The sequence below is a fragment of the Lissotriton helveticus genome, chromosome 1_1 (genome assembly GCF_964261635.1).
Source record: "Lissotriton helveticus chromosome 1_1, aLisHel1.1, whole genome shotgun sequence".
Classification (NCBI taxonomy): Eukaryota; Metazoa; Chordata; class Amphibia; order Caudata; family Salamandridae; genus Lissotriton; species Lissotriton helveticus.
In genome coordinates, this window is record NC_136057.1 from 1899019459 (window position 1) to 1899045847 (window position 26389).

Below are 26389 nucleotides of genomic sequence, written 5' to 3' on the forward strand. Positions count from 1 at the left end.
GGAGACCGGCGAGGGGCTGCACTACGATTCCCAGCAGCCCTTCTGGGGTATGGCGTCATCTGTAAGAGCCTGGAGGCGCATTTAAACAACGCTGCCACTATTGTAAGTGGGTTTTTCCTGTTTGTCTGCTCGCGCTACAACTGCCGCCAGTACTGCTGTTTGCACTTCTGGAGCTCTATCAGGACCTTTTGTGCCTTCGCCAAACCCGCCCGCCAGTCTCCCGCCGCTCAGCCGCTTATTTGACATCCAAAGCGGGAGCCGCCGAGAGGAGACCGGCGAGGGGCTGCACTACGATTCCCAGCAGCCCTTCTGGGGTATAGCGTCATCTGTAAGAGCCTGGAGGCGCATTTAAACAACGCTGCCACTATTGTAAGTGGGTTTTTCCTGTTTGTCTGCTCGCGCTACAACTGCCGCCAGTACTGCTGTTTGCACTTCTGGAGCTCTATCAGGACCTTTTGTGCCTTCGCCAAACCCGCCCGCCAGTCTCCCGCCGCTCAGCCGCTTATTTGACATCCAAAGCGGGAGCCGCCGAGAGGAGACCGGCGAGGGGCTGCACTACGATTCCCAGCAGCCCTTCTGGGGTATAGCGTCATCTGTAAGAGCCTGGAGGCGCATTTAAACAACGCTGCCACTCCCTCGCGGGACGCCCGGAGCGAAGCCCGGGCAAAGGGCGGGCCCTCTACGGCCCTCATTGGCACGAATAGGCCAGGCTAGGCCACCTCCCTAAAAACCTCCCTTGTGTCCCAGGGATAATTGCCAGCTACTTCATCGTCAGTGGATGTGTTAACGCTTCTGGTTGATCGCCTCCCAAGTCCTAAGTTACCAGACGGGGGTCGGTAAGTAGTCTGTATAAGCTGATACCGAATCGCCCAGGAGCCTGGGAAGAGGAGGGTGCCTTCGGTGAGAAGTGATAGCACACACAAATACCACCACGAAACAGGAAAAGAAGTGTGCTGGATAACCAGTTCAAGGCACTGTAGTAAGATATCTGCTTTTAAAACTTTGAGAATTATATTTCGTTATTTTATTAAGTTGCGGCTATAAGACAATCACACCCCTTTGTATAATTATGCCAAAAAAAAACAATCATATGGGATCTGAAACACCAAAGAACACCATGGAAAACTATCTTGTTCAAGTGGTCAACAAAATAAACAGCGAGCGTAGACAGTCGTTGGGACTGTCCCAGTCACCTATTCTCCCTCCTGGGAGCCCACCTACTCCGCTGCAAACAAATGAGTCTTTGTTATTAGACTCTGATAATGATGTTCAGGAAACAAACTCCCCAGTAAATGTCAGTATCGATACGAGTGCAGCAAACATGGCGGATACTGAGCCACATTTAGACAATGATTTAGATGCGCAGGCTATCATCGTGGTTGAAGAAAAAGAAGAGTTGGAGGACGAACCACCCGCAAAGCAGACCACGAGGGCAGTTAGAGCCTGTCGTAGAATACAAAACAAACGTGGGGGGGCTCGCTCTGGGAAAAATAAGGTTATGTCACCACCAAAGATAAAAAATACTCGCCAGAGCCATGAGGAGAACAACTCGAGGGAGATATTGGATGAGGACCTATTATCAAGAATTGCAGAGCTGCTAGAAATAAAAATTCAGACTCTTATCAAGCCCCTTATTAGTAAGATTGATAAACTTTCTGCGGACATAAAGAAATTGGGAGGTACACAAAATGCATTAGCAGATGCGATAGGAAATGTCTTAAGCAATGTTAACAAGGGCCACGATTGTTAAAAAGAAAGAAAACGAATCTGGGTTAACACCAGATGTTACTCCACCAGGGCCAACCCTCCCGCAATGTCCGCAAACTGGCCCCATTATCAATGATTTGCCATTAAATGCCCCAATTGCTCAACAAATTGACTCACTACACGTTACAGTACCCCCTAGTTCTGAAGAAGACCCAACACAATTCGTAGTTGAAGCATCGCCATTGGTGTTAGTTTTAGCTAATACACCAACCCTATCACCGGGTCAAACCGAGTCAACATCGTCTCTAAAAAGCAAGGCATTACATTGGCTGTCAAACAATATGCGGACAGCACAGGGGGGTGAACAGCGGCTGGCTGATGAAATCAAAATGGCAAGGAGGGTTAGATGGATAGGAAACAAGCAAAAAAAATGGAAGGGCGACTGTGTGATACTAAATCTTTTAAACCCAGCTGCTCTTCCCGATATTCTATCCAATATTTTTCCACCACAAAGAAGAAGTAGTTCTATAATGCCCCTTACATTAGAATTCTTCTATAATGAGTCGCAAAAAGCCAATAGTCATAAGCCCCTGAAGCCAGCTTGGTTAGCAAGAAATAATGGATGGGGTGGGGGACCTAAAATGTATGATACAATCTATACTGTTAATAATAGGGCTGGTCCATGGCAAGCCAATCAACATAACATTCCCTGTTCCACCACTCCAGGGCAAAATTGGAATTTAATGGGCAGACGAGGGCTGGGCATATCTGCTAACAACTACGGGGTATTGGGTAATGGCAATTACAACGGAGGGTGGCCAGGGGTGCAGCAGAATGTATTATATCCTATCACTCCTGCACCCATAGGCAATGGGAATCAAAATGGAGAATGGTTGGGTGCCCACATGAATACAGCATATCCTATTACGCCTGCACCTAGATGGAATGCACCAGCAAATGGTTGGGGTCTTGGGGCCCCATCTTATAACTGGGGAGTTAGCACCTCAAATAGGTTCGAGGCCCTGGCTGGTTTAGCTGACTGTGATTGACTTGATGGTGGGGCCTTGGCAATGTCATGTGGCATAGAATACACATATCCTAGTTCGCATCTCAAAGTTGTACCAAAGCAGATTGCACCTGTTAAAAATTCTGAACAGTCAATGCACTATGTTGACATAATGGCACAAACACCACATTTAGATACAAATGGGTCTATTACACAACAGCAGGTAACAGGGATACCAGATGTTCCAGAAATAACAAAAATAATCTGTTGGAATATTGCAGGTTTGAATAAAAACCTTTCAGATCCGGCATGGCATGATTATCTGGCAGGGGGGGATTTAATCATGTTTCAGGAAACCTGGGGGCTCGAGAATTATTTCAAGGTCGATTATAGATCCTTTTTCATCCCCGCAGTCAACACAAATGGGGGAAGACCTTCTGGCGGCCTAGTAATATGGGTGAAAATTATAAGTGGCCTGTCCTTTAAGCAAATCGATACAAACAATCCCGACATTTTATTACTTGAGTTAAAAAATACTAAGGGTTGTAGCATTTACGTGATTAATATTTACAGTAGACCACATCAATCGTGTAAAGAATCATCAGCTGTAACCCATTTGAGTAATATTGTGGCGGGGTTTGCTCAAAATGCAACAATGATTATAGGCGGTGACTTTAATAGAGGTTTCGAACCTATAATAGGCCTAGAAGACATCCATAAGGACGAGGATAGCGCCAATAATATCCCCTTGGTTGACACAAATTACAAAGCACCTTGCACAGTGAGTGCCCTACAATTATTGAATTTGACTCTCGAGCTAGGCCTACGTGCCTGCAATGGGCGGTTGCCCTCAGATTGCCCCAGAAAACCAACATTTACCAGGGGGGCGACTCTTAGCCATTTAGATTATTTTATAGTTTCTCTGAAATTATGGCCCTTGATCATCGATTTAATGGTGGATGACCGTACGGAAAGTGACCACTACCCATTGATCTTATCCGTTCAGACTCAGATCTTTAAAACCCCTGTCAAAAGTGCTAAAAGCACTGTTTCCTTACCACAAGATCCTCTAGTGGCAAACAATCGTAGATCCCTGAAGTGGCCAGTGGTTTTAGGTAACACAACAATTATCAGTCAAATCTATAATGTATTTGTGAGGCACATGTCCCCTCTTTTAGGTAATAGTACTGTCACCGAAAATCCTTGTCTGACAGAATCCCATGATCATTTAATTGACCAACTTAGCGAGATCCTAACCAGGGCGGTAAAAAGATCACATAATGCCCAAAAGAATAAACAAACAGGGATCACCTGGTATAACCAGGAATGCCGGAGAGCTAAAACAGACTTAATTACAGCAGTCAGGGGGGATTCAGCGGACATTGTGAGAATTAAGAGAGCCCAGTACAAAAGAATACTAATAATGGCCAAAAAAGAGTGGGACGAAAGGGTTTGGTCAGATTTGTTGGACGCATGTAAGTGTAAAGATCAGACCTCCTTTTGGAGCCTCATTGCTAGAGGCACCAGGGGGGCGACTGAATGCAAAGATAGATTCCTAGAGGAGGAAATTGGGGTCAAGCATTTTACTTTATTATATGCTTGCGGAAGCTCTGGTGAAATTGAAGGCCGGGACAGCTTGCAGTCTCTCCTTGCTGCGCATGATATACCTCTTGTCTTCTCCTTGACAGAAACAATTTTAGCAATCAAGGCAGTTAAGTCGGGGAAAGCGCCAGGCCCTGACGGTATTCCAGGTGATCTTTGGAAGCACGAGAACTATATTTGGGCTCCTTATATCAATTTATTATCAAATGATATTGCTAGAGGAGCTCCCGTCCCAGAAACCTGGAAGGGGGCAGAGATTGTAACACTGTTCAAGAAGGGTGACAGGTCGAATCCTTCGCATTATCGGCCTATCAGCTTAATTGACGTGTTGCAAAAAAAATTTGCCCGCCAAGTTCTCAACAGGCTTTCCACTTGGATTGAAGAACACTCTATCTATACAAAATACCAGGCAGGTTTTAGATCAAAGATAAGCACTGTAGACCAGGTTTTTAGATTTTTATGTTTAGTCTGGAAATATACGATTATAAGAAGGTCCCATATATACGTGGCTTTTGTTGATTTGAAGGCAGCTTTTGACATGGTTCCGAGGGTAGCACTATGGAAGACATTAAATAACATGGGCGTCCCCGGAAACATACTTCAAATTTTAATTAAACTCCACGAGAATAATTACGCACGAGTTAGATGGGGACCAAACGGAGAAGTCAGCGAGAAGATAAAAATAGCGAAAGGGGTAAGGCAAGGGTGCGTAATGGCACCTACCTTATTCTCCTTATACGTTAATGACATCCCCGACACTCTTTTGGGCTGCGAGCATGACTCTCCCAAATTGAGTGGGCAAGCCGTTCCGGCACTATTGTTTGCAGACGACACTATTTTAATTTCTCAGACACCCAGGGGGCTTCAAAATCTTTTAAATAAATTTAGTTTGTATTGTCACGACAAGGAATTAGAAATTAATTCCTCAAAAACAAAAGTTATGACAATTAACCCTCACAAGGGTTTTAGCAAAGTTTTTAAGATAAATAATGAACCTATTGAAGAAGTCCCCAATTTTAAATACCTGGGTATTATTTTAGATAGTAAAGTCACATGGAAAACACAATTGGAGAGCTCAAAATTAAGGTTGACTCAAAACCAGTGTCCGATTATAAAGAGGCATAAGAATAGCCACTTTAAAGCAGTCTCACCAGCCATTGAACTATTTAAGTATAAAGTGCAATCATCCTCACTTTATGGCGCGGATCTCTGGGCTTATGCTTCAAAGGATACTTTCCGAGTGAGGGAAAATTCCTTTATTAGACAACTTCTAGGGGTACCGGGGTCAACACCAATGACACCCGTATTATGGGACCTTAACTTTCGACGTACAGATGACTATGCTTCTCTTCGCCCGCTGCTCTATTGGGTCCGTTTATGGTCCATTGAGGAGCTGACTGATTATAGAGAAGCACTGAAAGAGATATTAACCATAAGGAATATTACGCATTTGCCATGGTTAGAGTACGTCAAAAAATGGCTAGAAAAACTAGGGTTAAGTGATTTTTGGTTTGACCCTGACTCTCTCACAAATAGCTCAAAAAGAATCTTGAAACAAAGGTACTGGGATTATATTAGAGATTCAGTGCTATCAAACCCCAGAACAGGGACTCTAACCTCAAAATTTTTTGAATCTAAGGTGACAATGCAACTAGAGCCCCTCATGGATGAAATTTACCCTCCATTGGCCAAAAGCTTATACCTAAAGTTCCGGTATGGTATTTTGCAATTAAAAGAAAGGACATCTAGCTGGAACTGCAATAAGGGGTCGGTCGGGGCCGTTGGTTCCGATATATGTGAGCTTTGTGAGATGGGGCTGAAAGAGGATGTGTCCCATGTCTTGTTTATATGCCCAGCATATCTTAAAGCCAGGAAAAAATGGCTAAAGCCAATCTGTAAAAAGTTAGGCTTTCGTCAAATCAAGGTTGGATTAAGAATTTTCAAGGGAGACACTGCCCAACCAATTGTGTTCAGCCTGAGCCGTTTCCTCTTATGCGTGGCCTTGATTAGGAAAATGAAAGATCAAAAAACGTAAGGAAATAGGCTAGCTTTTTTTTTTTTTTTCATGTTACTGAGTCATTTGTTAATTGCTAAAGTGCTGCCTGCTCTACTGTTCTGGTGTACTTTTTTAACAAAAACAGATGTTTAATTTATTGTTTTATTATTTTGTATATTTATTCAGTGTTCTTGTACATAGAGGGGCTAACTAAGATCAAGTCACCCCTAAGTGGAAAAAACTGGGAAATGAACTGAATTCTATGTATATATGCAAGGGAAGTGTGTTTATATTTTTAGCCACCCGCAACCTTTTTTTTATTATTTAAATTGTGATATGTATTATGATTGAATATATTGTATATTATAAGGTTTTTTAAACCGAATAAAGATTGAAATGAAATGAAATGAAATGAATGATTCCTCGTTTATATTCTGCTAAATCACAGCTCCTCCTGGAGAGGAAAGTGTGCCACGCGCGGACATAAAACAGTGATGGATATAGAGAGCGAATGGAGGGGTGAAGAACGAGGAGAGAAAGAGGGAGCTAGAAAGACATATTTTAAAGGAAGGGTGATGCAGGAGAGGAATCACAAGACAAAGAACGTTTGCTTAGGGAGTTTGGGAGAACTCCAGGGGATAGACATGTGGACAGATCATGGAATGGGAAGCACTTAAAAGAAAAGGAGGCGTGAGAAACAAGGCTATCCAGAAAAGGAAAACAGAATATAAGAAAGGTAAAAGAACAAAAAAAAGAGGAGCAGCAGTGAAAAGACTGCAAGATGGGCAGAGGAAAGACTGAAGACAACTAGTAGAAAGAAAAACAGGAGACGCAAGTTTAACACGGAGAAAGACGAGAAAGTCAGAAAGATATGAAAAGGAAGATTATATTTGCAAAGCATTTGCGCGAGTTTAAGCTATGGCATTGTAAATAACAATGCGTTTTTTTTATGTTTCAAAAACCAAAAGATAAATAAAAGGCATTGTCATTTACAATGCCAATAGCTGAAACTTGCGTAAATGCTAGACCTGTTGCATTGCAAAAGCTTGTTTTTGGTGGTGAGCACGGGGTCATTAAGATTAAGTGATTTGCCCGGAATCACAGGATGTTGAGCCTCTTTGCCGAGACTGGAACCCAGCTTCGACGGCCGCTCTAGCCGGAAATAAAAAACACAAAAACTGTCCCTGACCCTTTTTAAGTCGTGGTTCTGCGCTTGGTTCTGTAATTCACACGTTGAAGCGTGACAGCTTTCTAGAAATAAACATTTCCCGCCATTTTAAAATACGTGCGGCAGCCTCAGGCTCGTCGGGCTGCTCCCGCTAGTCAAATCCTGTTGGTCAGGATGTCACGTGAAGGTACAGTCCTTTTTACCGCCCAAATGACCCAGTTTCGTAGGCTAGTCTGACACGCCCGACTGCAGATAGGTGGGTGGAGTCAACAGTGACAGCGCAGACGCCATATTGAAGAAGGGCAGTTTCAGAGTTCACTGTAGGTATGCCGAAATAAAGGGTTACTAAAAAAAAGACAACAAATGTTTACTTGGGACAACACAACTTCTATGTCAATGCAATACATTTTGCATATTAAAAGTAAATACCTGTAAACAAACACATTCCCGTATAAGGTATCTGCCTGTTGCCTATGGTGCAATAATATAGTTAGCATAATTTGTTTCCATTTAGTGGCTTAAGTGGTGCCCTCCCACTACCTGCTGTCTACAAGAGTTAGAGTTTCAAAATGGCAGACTAGGTCGCACCGCCAGCGGACTGCTCCAACGCAATTCTCTAGAAGTCTCCACGAAGAGACTGGCTTGTGAGCCACTGATTGGCTTGTGCGGGAGGAGACCTAAAGGGAGGGAGGCTTGTGACGTCAGGCCTTTAAACCGGCCGGCTGGGGTGCTAAGCCGTGATTGTGCGCGTGCTGTGGTATTGGACGTGTTTGCAGAGCAGTTCCACGTCTCGCAAGAAGTGACTGTTAGGAGCGCGCGCGACTCGTGCCTCCACCTTTAGCACCCCACAGTACCTGTAGGAGCCACCCAGAGCCTTCGGCTGTAGCCCCCACCCCCAGGAGGAGGTCAATATGAGCTTCATCGTGTGTGCTGAGAGAAACCAGGTAAGTGGGGGTCAGGTAGCAGACAGTAAAGACCAGAGGGATGTACGGCCTTGGATATCTATGTTCTAATGCTGGTATACGTGCTTTTCCTAGTAGTCGTTCTGCTAATGTGCACGTCTTCGTGTTTCCGATTCTCCTTGAATGCAAGGCTTGCAAACTGCCTTTAGCCGGCTGGTACTTTCCAGGATATGAGGCAATATGTTCGCCCTCTAACATCCTGGTTTTGAAATAATGTATTGAGAATTCTCTCCCCCCTCCCCTTTGTTATTTTAGGATATCGTAGGAGATGCTTGGTGGTTTGAAAAAAAATGTAAAGCGTCCCCCCTCCGTATTCTAATTAATTTTACCTAATTTCAATTGTATTAAATGTGGTGGAGGCCAAGGATCGCCTCTAATAGCTCATACTTCGTGCAGGCACTGAGCGTCAGATGTCTGCAAGCTGTACCGGACCATAGTTCAGTACAAGTATGCGGAAAGAGCGGACGAGAGCGCGGGAAATCGGGGTGCTTTTTTATTTGGGGGGGGGGGGGCCTATAGGAATCCGCACCACTAAACAGGTACGGTGCCTCCAGCTACATGTTGGTGAGGTAGACCAAGCTATTATTAAACAAAAAAAAAATCTTCATTAGCGTCCCCAACCTTTTAGGCGTTTTGTGTGTATCCGCTTTGGAAGGCGCGCTTGCCCTTCAAAGGCCATTGGCATTTTACTTCCTGTCCATTGCACTAAGTCTTTGAGACAGAGGCGAAATGCAAAATGGCGACGGGGGCTGCAGAACGTGAAGGGACCACCTGCGTTTCTTATATATTAATATTCATGGTTATGGACTAAATGGGGACCACTTAAAGGGTTGACAAGCGATTTTGACCCCTTGATTTTGGAGCTAGTGTTGCGCCTCCCATTATCACCCGCGGCCATACATGGCAATAGTTTACAAGCGCAAGGAGGGAGTTACACACAAATATATAATGATAATCGGGAGAATATATTTCTCCCACTGACTTCTATTGAAGGTGTGTTGGTTTCAGGCGAAAGACAGATAAACTAATGTCTAAATTCGTGTGATGGCGGCTTGCTTGCAAGATTAACAAGGACTGCTGGCAAAACTGTACTTTGCCGTTTGGGCGCTGTTCTCCCTGACAACGATGCCATTTTGTTGTCGCAGGAATCCTCTTGTGGTGGGTTAGGGCAGCTGTTTGCATTGTCTTATTTTGACGGCTGATGTATATAGATAGCCTAGGCGAGAGTACATTGTTGGGTGTGAATTGCATGCTTTCGCATTGAGGGCATTTATCACCTTTTCTTCATCAATGCCCCATTCGCACTGATGGTGGGCGAGCCAGTTCAGAGGAGCGCAGCTGGAGGCCGCCGAGACCACCCCGTAAGATGTCTGTGACACACCCATCGACGGGTGATGATTGCACCGTTAATGTAAGAGATTGTATTGTATTGTAATTGCATTTATATAGCGCTTACTACCCCTGACGAGGCGTCGAAGCGCTTTTTCGGCGGGTAGCACGCTACTCCGGGACCCACAGAGGATTAGTGTTGAATTAGTATAGTGAAACATGCAAGTACATTTTAAGAGGTGGATAGGTTAGTCAGTTATTTGGATTTGGAATGATAGCAGAAGGATAGAGTAGGACAAAGGTTCGTATTTATCTATCGCTCGCTTGTTGACGCATGCTATTCAGGGAGCCTATAGAGGTAGATAATCGTAGACGCAATACAGTAACGTGTTACCATTGATGTGGTTACTGGTAGCTTGACACTGCTTAGAAGGCATGGTCTGATCTGCACGTCGAATCGGCGCTGTTCGGGTGCCACGCACATTGGATGGAGGGGGGGCTTCGTTAGCTTTTAGTGTCTATTGTCTGTAGCACCTGATGGCTACTCATTTTGCTCAGTGTATGTTCAATCGAATGCTGTTTAGACAATGCACATGTTTTCACCCAACCATACCTCGATGTGTGATGCGTAGCGGGTGGTAATAGTGCACGGTCTGTCAGACTCACATACTCTGGTTTTGGTGTCTGGTCCTGCAGCTTCCTTGTTACAGGCTCCATTCCACAATCTGGTCTAAACCGGTCCATGCTTTGAGCGGTGAAAATGATGCTACTAAAAGAACCATGTGCTTTTCACGCTTAACGTTCAGTCGCCATGCAGCGTTTTTTCGGCGCTGCATAATGTGCGCCTGTGAAGGAAATGGACAAGATGGCAGCTGTCCGTGCACAGGGTTCGAGGATGCAGGGATGGCGCAAGCTGTGCCCCTAGTGACAGTCGTATTTACACAAGATGGCTGATGCATTTGCTCGCCATTCAGTTTGAATGGGAGACCCTGCCTTTACGTCTTCCCCAACCATGGCAATGGCTGCGTATGATGTTGAATAGGCTCGCGATTTTATTCAATTTGTCTTTTAACTAAACGGCCGGTCAAAGCCGAACCGCTGTTTTTTCAGTACGTATTTCCGTGCTATGGATAGGAAAGTGCTTTTCGTTTGCATCGTTTCGGGGAGAAAGGGTGGTGGGGGGCACTACGCTAGACAACATTATTTAGGTCTTGGAAACCGCCCTAGGTGCTCTCCTGAAATGCCAATTGCCAGGGAACAAATACTAATCGTAATACGGCCCTGCTTATCACTGTATTAGACAGACCTTTTGTCTTTTTTTTTGTAATTGGCATCGAGGGGCTGGGTATTTGATAGCCTTACTAGCTGGGGAAATGTACACATGATGAAATTGGATGCGTCCCAATAGTTGACACTTAGTATCACTAAACGAAGCAAAGGTTTACTCTGACAAACCCTGGTGGGGGGGGGGGGGGAAGAGTTGCCGTATGGGACATGATAATGGCAACTCATGTGAGCTTGAATCAGTGGTGCCAGTCATACCTTGACAATTGGTATTGGGTCACCTTGACGAGTGGATGGATTTTTGGATTAGGATCTTAAACCGGTTTCTCTAAGCGTAGGCGCCTGGCACTTACTTTTACCATACTGTACCTATTTGAGTTATTTTACATATTTGCCGGTGGCTTTAAAAACGAGATTGAGAGGGACAGGACATATATACTGCTTTATACGAAGGGCCTTGCATTGATCGACCAGTACAAGCGGCGCTTCACGTGGGATGAAAAATCTAAGGGTGTTCGTTCCCCTCCAAGGGGAGTGATCGATGTAAGGGGTTGGCTTAAACACCTGTGCTGAGCATAGTGTCACATGACTGGTATGTTGCGGTTTGTCATTGCACCCCGATATAATAATGCAGCAAGTAACTTTGCATCTACAACAAGCCAGGAGTATTGGCTTTGCAAATGGTTGTTGCATTGAATATGCTTCTGGGGTGACATGAGACTAAAATAACTATCGAGTCACTTTGAAGTTACATCAAAGGCAGTGAAGGATGGTATTGCTGCAGAGTTAATCATTTTTTTTTCACGGCGAGGGCAAAAATAAAGAGCCCGATGGGGACTCGTCCCTGCACCTCCTTTTTAGAACGGCCGGTGCTGAGCACCGACAGGACCCGGTCCACTTAAAGCCCTGAGCACAAGACTAGCTGCGACATTTCACTCGAAGCATGAGCGCTGCAAATCGAGGAGTACCTTCCACTGCCCTTTACACAGGCCGCGCTTATTACTTAACTCGCACCCTTTCAGCCACAATAATGAAATCATATAAAGCACATGCATATATAATTTGTCTATTCCTCTCTCCCCACGGCAACAGTCCGAAGATACAGGCCGGTTTTCTTTGTAGAATATTTAAATACGAGCTAGATTAAACGGCAAAATATCGGCCTAGAGTTCCATTACACAGGCAACCACCAGATGGCATTAATATGTACACAACGTGAATTTGTCCCTAGCTCGCTATACCTAGTTAACGGTAAGAAGCCTTTTTTTACCTGCAGGGAGTCTTGTTATGGGTGCGTTGCGATCTTTATAAGGGAAGCAATTTCATAACCAAAATCGCTAATGAAGTATCATCATATCGACCCAAAACCTTCAACTTATAAATATTTCTAATTTATAGAGCTCTGGGCTCAAGCTTTTCTACGTTGAACAGTTTTGAAAGTAGTATTATCAGAGAACCAATTTGTCAGTCTCTTAAAGATTATCATTTCATAAATCACTGTCTCGTCAAGTGCTTACCCCGGCCCTTTGTATGCCATATCAATTCATTTTTTTGGAGATACGAATAGTGTTGGTTAGCATGTTTGCGTATATCTCTCAAGGTTGTCTACTGCAGGGGAGGAGGGATCTGTTCCGTGTCTCAACCAGAATCCACACCTGGCTGAGGCTTGTAGGTTTACGTATCAAACGTGGACCTGAAGTGCTAGTTCACAGGTAGTTTAATGTTGGTGTCTGAATAGTTCACATGGATTCTCATTATTAAAGATCAGTATGAATCGAACTCTGCTTCATTAGAGCTTATTTCACGGTATGTAAGTTAAGATCACACTAATTTCCCTGTAAACCTAACCACAGCTTTCTTTTTGCTAAATTCTGTTTCAGATTATGATTCATGATTATCACAAAAGAAGCTCGTGTCTATAGCTATTAAGGACGTGATTACATCATTCGAAAGCCTGGTAGTTTGGGTTCACCATTGCATTTGGAAACGGACGGTTCTGCCTGCATTTCAGTCTTCTTGAAGAATTGAATTGGTTGTACTCCATGTCTATCAACTGTGCTTCAGACACTTCCTCCTCTGATTTTGAGTATGTATGTTTAAAATTGAGTTTACATGTAAAGATAGCTTGCTTCTGTTTGTGTTGTGACTGACACTGCGTACAGTTTCACATTTTACAATTTTAGAATGCAGAAAGTTTTTTTTCCTTCTGTGAGAGGGATACTGTTTTTTTAAGAATTGCATCTAAACTTGATCATATATTTTGAATGGAGCTCCGTGTTGGGCAACATAGAAAACGCTTGTGTTGAACAACAAAGTGGTGCACGAAAAAAAGAAGAAAAATTGTTTAATGGCCCACACCTAGTACATCCTTATTATTTTACCCTAAAAGCTTGACTGCTAATTCTGTGATTGTCGGACATGATTTCTCACTTGCGGCCTCAGCATGTATGGCACACAGGTTTAACTGGCTTGCTTGACCGTATGTAAACATTTGTGTTCTTTATTTCATTCTGCAGCAAAATGATTCCAAACGGGTATTTGATGTTTGAGGATGAGAACTTCATTGAATCTTCCGTTGCCAAATTGAACGCATTGCGAAAGAGTGGACAGTTCTGTGATGTTAAACTACAGGTAACAATTAATTGTAGCACATTGCTGCAGTTTTTTCCTTACCAGATTTGTACTATAAAATACTTTTCATGATTATATTTAGGATCTGTTGGCTATTTGTACCCTCCTAGCTTAACAATCGGTAAGCTAACTTCCAGCAAGTGCTTACTGTCCTTTAGGAAAAGGTAGCACATTAAACTGCTGTGCACAATATTAGACTCTAAAGAGGAAAACCCATAGGAAGATCCTCCCAAGTGTTTGACAGCTTGGATTAATTCTTAATTACTTGAATTTGGGAGAGTGGTTACGGTATTCATGTTTGAAAATTCACGTTTATTATAGCCTACTTGAGTTCTCTTTTGCAGAACTCGTCCATGAGTGTTTAGAAGGCCTGCCTTTTCCAAACAATTTCCCTCCCCTGGGAGCTGAATGTGGGTCTTTCGTAGCTGATGGATGCAAAAATACTGCTAGAAAGGAGTCTAAAGTGTTTTGTATTCGAGTTCCTAGCCTATGTGGGAGTGGAGTGTACATGTGGGTTTTCCCCATCTCCTATGGGTTCCTGAAATCTGAATGGGCCATTTTGATCATTGTGACTAGAATATCTCTGCGTGTTCCTGTTGCTTGCATTCATTTGAATTTATATTTCATTTTAAAGGTATGTGGCCATGAAATGCCGGCACATAGAGCAGTTCTTGCTTGCTGCAGTCCCTTTTTGTTTGAAATCTTCAACAGTGACAATGATTCCCATGGTGTTTCTCATGTTAAATTTGAAGACCTTAACCCAGAAGCAGTGGAAGTCCTACTAAATTATGCTTACACTGCACAGTAAGTACATATTTATATTGCTCTCACCCCACATTAGTGAGCCGTACATGGTTTTTCTCGGACTTATTTTCTTATATTCTCTCTGTAGGCTAAAAGCAGACAAAGATCTTGTAAGAGACGTGTATTCTGCAGCTAAGAAGTTAAAAATGGACCGAGTAAAGCAGGTATGTAACTTCTAAAAACAATCCCAAAATGTCAGCTAAAAGAATGACTAGATTAAGTTTTATGTAGCCTTATTGCTACAAGGTAGGGGATGGGTTACAGTTGTAGCAAAGTGCCCCCCCCCCCCCCCCCCCCCCCCCGAAATGTAATGTTCTATACATTTTTGTTGCCCAGGAGGCTACAGAAACATGCATTTTCAGGTCGTACCTGGGCAGCTCATGCGCTGCTCTGTGAGGCATGCTGTAATGAGGTAGGGACTTGAAGATCTGCCCGCGACCCACATTTTCAATTGGCTTGTCTTTGTGCTCTGTAAATTGTGGCTATTAATTGGTCAGAAAGCTTAGTAGTCTCCCCTTAGTACCACCTGGTCTAATTTTTTAACCTCCCATGGCGATGCCCCCTGTTACGTGTGGTGTTGCTCGGTAGGCATTAACTACAGCCTCTGAGCACTGTTTTCTCAAATAGTTGTCCTGCCTGAAAGTGCCTGTGGTTGCAGGCAGGACACGCTCGCTCCTAACACTTTTTTATACTTGAAGCACACATTTGCAATGCAACAAGTCTCGCGTTTGCGAGAGTTTAAGCTATTGACATTGTAAATTACTGTTTTTTATGTATCTGTTTTGAAAACAACACATACATAAAAAGGCATGGTCATTTACAGTGCCAATAGCGCAAACCCTCATAAATGCAAGACCAGTTGCATTTCAAATGCTTGTTTTTCCTGCGAACAACCTGTTCTTGGGCTATTTTTTGAGGGTGGGTGGGTCAGTATCGCTTGTACGGGTAAAAAATCCTCTTGCCTTTAAGATTGCTGTACTTAACTATGTACAATTTGCGGAAAAGTAAATGTAATTAACGCTTCCAAATTTCTTACAAGGTTTGTGGCGATTATTTACTATCCAAGATGGATGCTCAGAGTTGCATTTGTTATCGGAACTTTGTCAGTTGTATGGGAGATTGGCGCCTGTTAAATAAGATTGATAGTTACATCCAGGAACATCTACTGGAGATTTCAGAGCAAGAGGACTTTCTCAAACTACCACGGTTAAAGGTACTATTTTTTTTGTTGACAAATTTGTACTTAAGAAAAAAAATCAAGCTTAGGATAAAGTTTTTACATTCCATATTGTCACCGTTAGTTCTGTAGCCCTCCCTTTACAAGAGATGGGGCTGTTTGCAGCTAACCTTTTTAGTTAGCACAAATCCATGCAATACTATCTAGGCAAAGGCTTGAATGTAGTCTTGTATTTAAGTTCATAGATCAACCATTATACGGTCTGCAGAGAAGTTGAATGTTTTCATTGGCCTTCCCCCAACTGTCCAAGAATAATTTGATATCTCAATTTCCTAAATCGAAAACTGTTTAATGGCTTATTCTATGAAGTTGACAGGCTTGTCTGGAAATATTAAGCAGAGCAAATTCCTGTACCTGTAGATCCAGGCTACTCCCTCAAATCCAAAAGAGGGCAGTTACTAATGTGCATACTATCATAGTTCCTTGAAATGTATATGAACAATCGCTGCAAAGCAAGAGGCAGGTTATTTGAGCACCCAAATAAGGTGTGTACCTGCCCATATTTTGAGGAATTCTTTAGACCGGAACCACCACCCCATCCCAGTTTCTTGAACACAAAACTCTGACGCCACATGACTGACACTGGCACATAGATATCTTAATAATCAAGGCTTAACAAAATGCATCAAGTGTTAACTTTCAGAGATGCACTAACGCTTAGGTTTATGTTTTTATACACAGCTGGAGGTAATGCTTGAAGATAATGTCTGTCTTCCTAGTAATGGAAAATTGTACACAAAGGTAATCAACTGGGTGCAGCGCAGCATTTGGGAGAATGGAGACCACCTGGAAGATCTAATGCAAGAGGTTTGTTTTGATGGAGAGGGAGTGGGCAGGCATGACATTTTTTTTAATGGACTTGTCAGAATGCGTAAAAGGATGGTTCATGTAAAGGTTGCCCTTTTTTCTGTTTTTTATTTTTCTCCATTTTCTTTTATTCATGACCCTAAAGAACTTACATTTTACTATAGGTACCCCTAAGCTGAACAACTGGGGGGTTTCCAGGTGAGCCGAATGCACCTTTCAGTCTGGCCGTTTACTTTCTTTTACACTTTCCCATGTGATGTGTAAATTTCAAATTATCTGTAAATTTAGTTTCGGATGAGACAGTGGTGCACAAATGTAACCAAGAAGTTGATTTTTTTTCTCTCTCAACAGGTTTATACTTGATAACTTAAGTAGGTAATGGCTTCTAACTGTTGTTCCTCCCCATTGATTTATCTCCCCATAGGTTTATTAACAAAACTAGGATATCCAAGACTGAAGAAGCAGCAAGAAATCTCAAGGGTATTGACACGTAACGAAGCAGCAGTCCTGCCCCAGTTCTCCTAAGAAAATCCACCCTGGGCAGAGAAAGATGATTATTTTAATTGTGTACTCCAAAATGGGAAATCTTAGATTGTTCTTGCCACTGCTTGGGTTTACATATATGTACAACCACAAGCCTGAGGGGGAAGTCTCTGCATCAGAGTTTTTTCGGAATTGGTAATATGTGCTTTAAGAATTTCAAGGTCCTTTTTCATCGATTGTTACATTGCTGCCTGTGAATCTAGATTGGTAAACCGGTTGTCTGAACTCCCTTGAAGTGTATCAGTGGGCTAGCATATGTATTCTACAGTCACTGACATGCGATTAGTAGCAGGCCAAGAAGTCAAATCATGGATTTTGTTCTACTAAGAAACCCTACTTCCAAGCCCTGAATACGAAATTTAGGAAACGTTGGTTAAATTAAGTCCCAGTTGTGGTGATCCGTTTCGTCACTGCATGAAAAAACATTACTTCAGGCCAAATGCAGGTGCTGTAGTCTTGAGTGTTCAAATCCATCAAAATAGTCAAATTGAGGTAAATGTAGCTGCCATTGTACACTGAAGTATGAAGAAGTGATGGATGAAATGCTTGAATTAATCTCCAGCCTCTGGTAAACTCAGGGCTGCATCCCAGTCAAGTTATTTTGCACACCAGGTCACCTCCGTTTGAACTCCGCCCTATGGAAATCAGTGTTGCCACTGCTCCAATAAGCCTTCCCTGAACTAGTACAAAAGCAATCCAAAACCGTCTCACCCTCATTAGGGCTCATCCATCTGGTATCACTTGGTTCCAGTGGAACAGCTTGTGCAGGACCCACATCTGAACATACCTGTCTCGCTTAGGCCACTATGTAAAGTCTGGCCTCACAGTTCGGGCTAGGTTGTTCCCTTTGAAGCAGGGTCAAGACTGAACATCCCTTTGAAGCAGGGTCAAGACTGAACATCCCTTTTTGTACACTTCATAAGCATTGGTCTGTTAAATAGCACATTCATAAGAGCTTATTGGCAAGTGCTCCTTTAGAGATTACACGAAAGTTTTTCAGTGAAAACTTGGCCACATTAAACGACAGTATTGCACTTCAGCAATGCCCTTTACTGTGCTTGAGCGTTCAAAGTCTCTAAGCTATCAATGAACCACTTAATTTGCCACGCTATGCATTTTTAGCAAGGTGGCTTCTTCCCACGGTGTGGATATGGTGTTCCAACATTAGCAACAAAAAGAACATAATTAACTGATTTTTAAAAGCGCCTATTGCTTTTTGGGGGGGGGGGGGGTTCATCTCACTGCAGCAGTATAAAGAAGACTGAAGTTGCTGCCTCTACAAGCTTGAAGCTGTACCTTTTCAGGAAAATGGTTTGTTTTGCAGCACCACCCAAAGAGGTGTTTGTCTTCAGTGGTCAGTTAATGGCAGCCCCTGCTCAAATGATAGACCTCTGGCTCTGTCTCAGAAGTGCTGAAGTCATAGGTGTTGGTTCAGTTTGCTAAAGCTGATGGTCATTCGACTTCTGTAGTTTGTGATTGCTGTGTGGCTTGTTTGTAAGATTCTGGTCAGTGAAGTGAAAAGATTCAGGTCTAAGTCCACCAAAGCGGCAATTAAATGTATATATTTTTTGCTCCATCCAGTTGCACTTAAATTTCATTTCAACTGCTCTACATACCGATCTTGATAATGTCCACACTGAAAGCTAGAATTATAGTAGTTTGACTCTGTTGATTTCTGCTCCCTGGATGACTTTACAACCTCGAAGCATCGAATTAGGTTCTAGGGTTTCCGTCCCTGCTGTCTTGCTTGGTTAAGTATTAGTTTTAGTATGACCTAAGTAGATTAGTTGTAGTGGCAATCCTTTCCCAATCTTATTTCATAGAGCAGCATTGGAAACGTTGACTGTCTAAGTGCGTCAAGCAAAATTTCAGAACTTGAAGATCTCATGTGCACAAAAAGCCAACTCCCTGTGCAGACACATTCCTTCGGATTAATGCAAATGCAATAACTGTGTAAAATGAGTTTGTATCCTGAAATCTCCCACCTTGTAATATTTTTGATTTCCAGCAGTATTCATGACTGATCAATCTCTGAGGTCTTATGTTTTTACACTGACTCCCTCTAACACAATTGGCACAGACTCCCTTACAATTCAGATGCGCTCTAGTTTTTTCATAATCTAATGTAGTGCACCAGCTGAAACGCCACAATGTTGGATTTAAAAATCTCACCTATGGGTGCCAGATCAATGGTGAATGCAGACCTGTTGGGAATGAAGGGTGCAATACTGTTTGGTGTCAACCGTACTTTGCTTGTGAACATGTATACTTGATAGCACTGTTCAATTTCAGCATTTTTTTTCTTGCACTGAAAATCCATAAACAGTTGTAGAATATTCTACATCTAGCCAAACCGAAGAGCCGCATACAAGTATCTGAAGATGTTAAACCATGCCATCTGCTTCCATTTTAATCCTGTGATTCAACTAGATTTCCTTCGGAGCTACGAAAGCTGCACTGAGATTACCTTTTGGGGGTTGCGTAATCTCGTTTGGTAGCCATGGTTACAGTAGCCACATGGGTGTTCTGTTGCTGTTTTGCAGGTTCAAACGTTGTACTACTCAGCTGATCACAAGCTGCTTGATGGGAATCTGCTAGATGAACAAGCCGAAGTGTTTGGCTGTGATGACCACATTCAGTTTGTGCAGGTACAAAGTGCACACCCTTGAGGTAACAATCGGTAACGGTTTTCTAGAACATTTTATAGCACACCTAAAGTGTAGAGATGTGCACACTTTTGCTTCAATAGCTTATTGGCAGTCACTTTTCCTAGTTTCTTTTTTACATACCATTTGAGTTGTAGGTTTCTAAAACAAATCCCTTCATGAAGGTAACGTTCTCACTTTAAGTGGTCACCTCAGGCTACGATTTTGTCAAGCCTGTTTATTTATTCTCAATTATTCACCTGGCAACTGTAAAATGGGCACATTTTACCAGAGATTGTCTCTTCAGTCGCTCAACATGTAGTAATTTCTTATCTCCTAAATGCTTTGACCACTAATGGAACTGGCTGGTTGGGTGTTCGCAAGTTTAGCCAATAATGTGGTAAGGATTCCTTTAACGTAGAAACAATAAATAGAGAAGGATTCAGCTGATGGGCGTGGGGGAAGTCGCAACTCATTCCAAGTAGTAATCTACTAATGAATTATGGTCAGTAGTCCAAATGTTCTAAACTTTCTGAAGCCAGCTTCGATGGCTCTCTGACTAACTATAATCGACTATTTGTGGTAAATGACTGAAAGGGGTTTTTAATGAGGTTCTAGTAACCCCACAACAATGGCACTTTGCTAACTTGGGTCATAGTCAAGCTTTCTATATAGCTGGTTACGACAGACTAGCAGTTTGAATTCTGATTGTATAGTCTTATGAAGACAAGTTATGTTGTCTGGGCTTGCAATATAGGCAGGACAGATGATGCTTCTGCGTTGAACACTGACTGGAATTACAGATATATAGGACCGTGTTGACTCTTTTAAATCCTCCTGTTATGGTCTACATATTCGAGCAGAAATACCAGTTAAAGTACCTGAAGACATCAAATTCATTAGCACTTACTATCTGATTAGTGCCACATGCTGCTTTAACAGTGTCCAAGTTGGTGCCATGGGTGGCGCCACTTGTAGCCGGTCATCTGGGGCCCTGAAGTTTAGCCATAATGAGGCAAAGTGGGTATTGAGCGTTCTCTGAAATATTCCAGCATCCTCACTGGTTAGAGACTAATCAAACAAGTTGTTTCTGGGTGTTAAGGTATTTGGGGAAACCATTCAGTTATGGTCTTAATTGTGAAGTTCAATCCATGAATGTTTTGATTGAACGTCTGCTTTTTATACAAGATGATACTTACACTTTTTTAGGCAGAAAAGTACTTGGGGGGTAAAAATGTAACTATAACTGTAAACCTAGCAAAATGGTCTTGTTCCCTTTAAGCTACGGACAAGAAAAGTAAACCAAATAAGTTAATGGCAAGCTGCAGTAAAAGCTACTTTAGAGACAGTTGATGATAAGTTGTACAAGCCTGTCTCTTGAACCACATCACAACTGCTCGTCTACTCCTATAATCTAAGATTTATTTCCTCACACAAAGAACTTTCTTAATGGAAGTAATTGTATCGCTGATACAACTCCTGGCACAAGTTTTTTGCTGTTACCCCCACACTTCATCTGGATGTTCTTAATCCTCAAACGCACTAACAGTGGTCTTTACTTGGCTGGTTAAAGTTCTCCAGACTGAACCTGATTCTGAATGTTTCTTCATTACAATGTAAATCTTATGTGTCTGGCGACTAAAATTAGAGGTTAGTTTCGATCCTATTAAGTTCCATGTCTGATATTGGCTGCTTCTAGATGTCCGGGATGAAAAGTAGAGTATCTCGTTGGACATTTGCCCAGCTGCTGGCAGATTGATGACTGTGTTAAACGTTCTTAGCTTGTAACTGGAATACTGCCTAACAGTTTAGCTTCCTCCATATTAAATCTAATTCGATGGAAGGGAATTTGCAGGTGTTTCATGAGTCTGTGGTATGTTGTGGTATATTTGTTGTGGTAAGATTGACTGTCTTATTTCCTCAAGTTTGACCGCTTGGCCGAAGTACTGAGTACCAGTAAATCTAAAATACTGAAGTCTTCCTTAACTCGCCAGTCATTACCTCTTTCCGGCTGTGGTTTTAACTATTGAATGAGTGTACTAAAGACCTGATGGGGTTGACCAGGCATATTGCAGCCAAACCTGCATTGCTATAAAAGACTTAGTTTCCTAAACCCATGCATCCAGTGCAAGTACTTTGATTAAAAATGTGCAACGAATATTGTACAATGAAGCAATCTGCACATTTAGTGACTTGGCTTCACTACCTAGAGTACAAGCATTTTGCTAACCAACGGTGGTTGTAGACTCTTTAGGCCACTTACTTTTAAGCCTGGGCCAGAAATCTTTTCGACTACCATTATTATATAATGGCTTTTGAGTTTGGTTAAGTTTCGCTGTAGAATTGTATTTAGGTGTGCTATAAATGTGGCTTTGGAAATTGGGTTTAAATTGAGGTTAAGAAATACATTTCTAGTGGTGATATGGGTTCACTCAGTGGAGTAAAGGTAAATCAAGGTGTGGTGTATGGATAGGTTTCTGTAGCTGCCTTTTGATTTTGCAGAAAAAGCCACTGCGTGAAAACGACAAGCACATAAGTAGCAGTTCCTCTGGAAGTCTTTCTCCAAATGCTGTGATGCACAGCCCCAAACGCGAATGGAAAATCATTGCCTCGGAGAAGACCTCAAGTAAGTTTTTGTGATTTCCAGCTTTAATATCTCCAGACTAATTAGGCACTTGTTGCAAAATAGTTTTTCTATACTCCTTCAAGAAGGCTAAATGTTTGAAAGTGTTGTGACTCTTACCCAGCGTTTGTAGGGTCCTCAAAGTAAATTCCGACTGGCGATGTATGGTGTTCCTGCTCATGAAAAAAAGCTGTTGCTTAAGAGAACTGCCTTTACACTACGGCCGTTACCCTGCAATACCTTTATCACACATCCATTACAATGCATATGCCTTTACCAGACAATTTTACAGCACATATGCCTTTACCATGAAAATGTAATTTTTTTTGTATGCATTGTGTGTATAGATCTATACAGTGGCTAGGAGATTCAAATCCCAAACGCAGCTCTGGGCTCAAACGATCCAGAAAAATATGCACACTGTCATGTGCAGTAGAACCCTTATTGTGTAAACTTTGAATGTAAATCCAGCATATGGCAGTAAAGTATCTGAGTTTGTGCATTCTTCTGAATCGTCTGGGCCCGGAGCTGTGCTTGGGAGTAACACTGGGGGCCTTGTCCCTGCATGCACGGTACCGCCAGGACTTGCGGGGAAATGAGGCCCTAGGGTATAGGATATATGTATATATTAAACTTGATACTTATCTGTGAAATACTTACATTTTCTTTGTGATTGCATGTGTGAAAAAGGCATATGCATTGTAATGGACGCTTTGTAAAGGAATGTATGGTTCCATCATACATGCATTGCTTAAATTTGCCATTTTCAACTCCATATATGTTTGTTCTTTCCAAAACACTTTTTCGACTTTAAGGGTTTAATGGTCAAAACCCAGGTTTTGTACTTAAAATTTGTGCTTTTGTGTAGTGGCCAGCACAGGCAGTTAAAAAATCTGACCGGTAGACTGTTGTTCCCGGCTCTCAAAGGAGAGTGAGACTGCACCGAAAGATCTCTGAAATCTCAACAGGCTAAAACATTTCCACGAGTCACTATAACTAGAGCTAATCCTAAATCCTCACAAAGAATGAAGCTGCTTTGACAATAGAAAAGCTCCCTCTTGGCCATGGGTCCTTTTTACTAAATCTTCTGGGAGACTTTCAAGTCACTCTATACTCTGATGTAATTTGTAGGCGTAAGAGTCCCATTTTTTTTTTTTTTTTACGGCTAATGGCAGCCACAATCTGGTCTGAATTTAGTCGTCCCATAACACTCGTGAACATGCTTAAGAATCCAGTGCATGCTCACTTAAGCAGATAGAAGAAATGATTTCTGCTTTTGGTGAGTGTTTGACATTCCTTGCAAATGGACTGAATCTGTTCCCACTTTCTACTTTGTATCTAGTTAGTAAGCAGTGGTTTTCAGTTGTGATTCATTAACCATATTGGTATTCTGAAAAACGCCCGATTATTTATTTTTCTGTCCACTGCTCCTCTTTTGGTGACTTCTATTCTAAGTCTATGGTAATTTCATTACTGGAAAGTAACGGCCTCCAGAATCGTCCACTCTTTGAAAGCACGAAATTGTGTGTGGGCTGGAATATTTTTGCATCATTTTTAAAACCAATGTATTGGTTATTTAGTCTCTTCTAGCCTAAAGGATTGGTGAAGCTTGTTGATCTCAGATCCTTTTACTGGAGTTGTATAACCTGATTCCTTCTGTTTGGATTTGAGTTGAAGTGAGCAAGGGCGTTCAAAAGGGCCGTGAAGTGGATTAGGGCTTGTCCAAAATTCCAATCACCCAAAGTAGCTGTGCTATGAAAATGCTTACTATAAGATGGTGTGATATTCATTAGAACCCAGTGTTAATCAAGTCATGCTCCCTTACTCCTCAAAGTGAATGTATCTGAATGACAGTCGTTAAATGAATCTGCACTCCTTGCTTTACTGAACTAGACAGCAGTCTTTGGAAACCTAACTAATTTGTTTCACTTTCAGGTAACACCTACTTATGTCTTGCTGTCTTGAACGGTGTTTTGTGTGTGATTTTCCTCCATGGACGAAACAGTCCTCAAAGCTCTCCCTCCAGTACTCCACGTTTACTCAAAAGTTTGAGTTTTGAGATACAGCCAGACCCTATTGAGAAGGTTATGTCCCCCATGCAGTATGCTCGATCTGGACTAGGAACTGCGGAACTGAATGGAAAGCTAATAGCTGCAGGTGTGTAAGAGGGGACTTCTCGTTTGTACATTTTATGTAATGAACACATGTTGGGAATATTATCCGTAGATCCAATGGCCCGTATCCTCACCCTCTCGTTCTTGTGAAATATGCAACACAGTATTTAACTACCCACAAAATAGCTTATTTTAAACTCTACTACACGTGTCCCTTCAAACACATGACCTACTATTAAACCACTTGATTCCTCCCGCAGATTTTTTTTCCTTACACAAGAGCAATAAAAGGTGGATAAAATCTAGTGGTATGTAGTTTGTTTGGCGGTCTCAGAATCAGAGCCCTTGCACTCAAGTCATGCGTTCTCAATTTACCTGCATCCATGGAAGAGCAAATACTTTATTTACAAATACACACTACCTGTAAGCTAAACTTCCTTTCTGAGCATTTACTGTTTGTTGAACACAATGTCGTAATCTGATTAATTCATGACCATAAAAGGTATTTTTGTAATTACCAGGTGGTTACAACAGGGAAGAGTGCCTCCGTACAGTTGAATGCTATGACCCACAGAAGGATTGCTGGACTTTCATTGCACCAATGAGAACACCACGGGCACGATTTCAAATGGCTGTGTTAATGGTATGTGCCTATTTCATGCATGAAACAAAGCTTCCCAACACTTTAAGGCTTGTTTATTGGGAAACTACAGTCCACCTAATTGAGTAGTGGGTGTTCAAGAATATGGATTTCATCATGACGTGATGCTTTTAATAACTCTTCTAGAATTCCACTCTGCTTCAAATCTGCCATGCAACCAGCCTGGTTGGAAATGTGTAAATCTTCGGTTATGAAAGGGAGCCATGCTTTGGCGTTGAGTGGTTAACCACCTTAAAAGGTGCTCTGAGTTGTTGGAAAACAAGGGGCCCTGTAAACACTCACAATGAATGATGGCGACTAATGTAGGTGACCACTCTGTTCTATTGAATGGTAAAAATCTTTCCCCATGCAGTGTGGAATCTACTTTGAAGGGGAGGACCAGAACGTTCTCGACTGAGTTGCCATGAACCTATTCTTTTTTGCATACCCATGACTTTCCACCTTCTGTTTGTGGTGCTACACCAACGCAACAAAAGATTTTTGCAGCGTGAATCTTTCTAGATTCACTATGCTGTGCATATTCCGCAATCTGGTGGTTGGGTCCGGAATCGTAGTCCTTTTTTCTCATTTTAATTTTTTTTGTAGCCCAGGTGGGCGTCTATGTCCCACCATTTGGTGTACCTTCGTAGACGTCGGCATGCTTCCGGCGGAAGCTCCCACCCTTGGGCGCCATCTTCAGATTCCTTTTTCAGCCGTTGGGGTCTGGATCGTCGCGTGAAGCTCCAGAAGTTTTGGAGGAGAAAAATAAGCGAATTTCTTCAGGGAAAAACTCGAAGACCAGGAGAAGATCATCATAGCCGTGACGACGACGAAGGAAAGGAACCTCGAGATCTTCGACGTCCGATGGAGAATGCGCACACGGGGGGCCCCCTGAGCGCAGTAATGGACAACACACATTTAAATTCTGCTGTAATTGCCACCACAAGTACGTGCAGAGAGATACGCACCCGGTCTGCCACCTCTGTCTGCCTATCGACCACGGGAGTAAGGACTGCAACGCCTGCTCAGTCTTCACGCCGAAGATGCTGAGGATTCGGGGAAAAACAGAGGATAGCTCACCACACGATGCAGGGCAAGGCCCCGTCGCTGTACGACCTGGGCCTCTCCATCGACGACGAGGACAACATCGCCGAAGGTCCAGATGTCTCCACGGTCGCAGAGACCGATTAAGAAATCGTCAGACAAGGTAGGAGAGTCTACGACCCCGAAACCCTCGACAGGGCCTCAAACAGGCGGCTGACTCCTCGAAAATCAGAGTCTAGAACCTCGA

At 42.6% G+C, this 26389-nt stretch overlaps 1 protein-coding gene across 2 annotated transcripts in view; it reads left to right on the forward strand.

Moving 5' to 3' along the window:
• Nucleotides 1-8165: 8165 nt before the first annotated feature.
• The window catches only part of IVNS1ABP (influenza virus NS1A binding protein), a 53580-nt gene continuing 35356 nt past the window's right edge, over nucleotides 8166-26389 (forward strand). Inside the window, exons 1-11 of one of the 2 annotated variants that reach the window (XM_078642753.1) lie at nucleotides 8166-8423; nucleotides 12935-13140; nucleotides 13571-13685; nucleotides 14320-14489; nucleotides 14578-14653; nucleotides 15529-15702; nucleotides 16408-16533; nucleotides 19620-19724; nucleotides 22224-22347; nucleotides 24280-24501; nucleotides 24980-25101. In XM_078642753.1, coding sequence (XP_078498879.1) covers nucleotides 13097-13140; nucleotides 13571-13685; nucleotides 14320-14489; nucleotides 14578-14653; nucleotides 15529-15702; nucleotides 16408-16533; nucleotides 19620-19724; nucleotides 22224-22347; nucleotides 24280-24501; nucleotides 24980-25101 — 1278 coding nt within the window. In that variant the 5' untranslated portion in view covers nucleotides 8166-8423; nucleotides 12935-13096. Of the gene's footprint in view, nucleotides 9863-10132; nucleotides 13141-13570; nucleotides 13686-14319; nucleotides 14490-14577; nucleotides 14654-15528; nucleotides 15703-16407; nucleotides 16534-19619; nucleotides 19725-22223; nucleotides 22348-24279; nucleotides 24502-24979; nucleotides 25102-26389 lie in introns of both variants that reach the window. The other variant, XM_078642762.1, reaches the window with a different exon arrangement.